Consider the following 1,255-nt stretch of genomic DNA (forward strand, 5'->3'; position numbering starts at 1 on the left):
ACCATATCACCCTATTAGAGCACTTTGCTCTCACACTGCAGGCCTACTTGTTGTTCCTAGAGTATTTAAAACTAGAATGGGAGGCAGAGCCTTCAGTTTTCAGGCCCCTCTTCTGTGGAACCAGCTTCCAGTTTGGATTCGGGAGACAGACACTATCTCTACTTTCAGTATTAGGCTTAAAACTTTCCTTTTTGCTAAAGCATATAGTTAGGGCTGGACCAGGTGTCCCTGAATCCTCCCTTAGTTGTGCTGCAATAGGTGTAGGCTGCTGGGGGATTCCCATGATGCACTGGGTGTTTCTTTTTCACTCACTATGTGTTAATAGACCTCTCTGCATTGAATCACACTTGTTATTAATCTCTGTCTCTCTTCCACAGCATGTCTTTATGCTGTCTTCCTTCTCTTTACAGTATAAAGCACTTTGAGGCGACTGTTGTTGTGATTTGACGCTGTATAAATAAGATTGAACTGAATGTGAGTCAGACTCAGAAGGAAACTCCACCTGTGCAGCTCTCTGTATCACCTGTGTCTTGTCCATATATTCACCTCTTTCCTCCAGTCTGGACCCCGTCATTGTGCAGCCTGCAGCCCCTAGTGTGAGGATGACGTCCTTGCTATTTTCCTCTCAGGCTGACTGTGTTGTGGTAGGAGACACTGATGGTCATGTGACTGTCTACCAGCTGAAGAATCTCAGTGTAGGAGAGCAGAGCCAGGTAACATTAAGCTGGTAGAAAGGACGGGCTGATTGTAGTAGTGGGAAAGAAGCAATAAGGGAGACGTCTCATTTCAAGTGCTGTCTGCCTGGTGTGTGTTCGATAGCAGAGACAATGACGTGGTTTTAAATTTTGTTCTGGATGTTTTCTTACAGGTGGATGTTCTGGAAGACCTCATCTGCTCTGCAGCATCTAGATAACTTTATGAAACAAACACATGTATGTCCAGTCAGCCTGAGGTTGGTGACAGAGTCATCTGTAGAAATCTACACAAAGATAGCCACAGTCCTCTTTCCATTGGCTGCTGCTTCATGAGTAGAGGTAGACTAGGTTACAGATAAGACAGAAGAATCAACAGCTAGAAACACGTTTGTATGGCTGTTTATAGGTGAGACACCTGACCAGTGTTGGTCAAGTTACTTGAAAAAAGTAATCAGTAACTAATTACTGATTACTTATTTTCAAAAGTAATTAGTTACTTTACTGATTACTTATTTTCAAAAGTATTTAGTTACTTAGTTACATTTTAAAACATGATTTAT

At 42.2% G+C, this 1,255-nt stretch overlaps 1 protein-coding gene across 1 annotated transcript in view; it reads left to right on the top strand.

Moving 5' to 3' along the window:
• The window catches only part of dnai4 (dynein axonemal intermediate chain 4), an 11,671-nt gene extending 10,571 nt beyond the window's left edge, over window positions 1–1,100 (top strand). Inside the window, exons 17-18 of the mRNA XM_005740174.1 lie at window positions 560–713; window positions 869–1,100. Of these exons, the coding sequence (XP_005740231.1) occupies window positions 560–713; window positions 869–913 (199 nt within the window). The 3' untranslated portion in view covers window positions 914–1,100. The remainder of the gene's footprint in view (window positions 1–559; window positions 714–868) is intronic.
• Window positions 1,101–1,255: the final 155 nt, after the last annotated feature.

This window comes from Pundamilia nyererei, unplaced genomic scaffold (genome assembly GCF_000239375.1).
Source record: "Pundamilia nyererei isolate P.nyererei 1_Seehausen unplaced genomic scaffold, PunNye1.0 scaffold00098, whole genome shotgun sequence".
Taxonomy (NCBI): Eukaryota; Metazoa; Chordata; class Actinopteri; order Cichliformes; family Cichlidae; genus Pundamilia; species Pundamilia nyererei.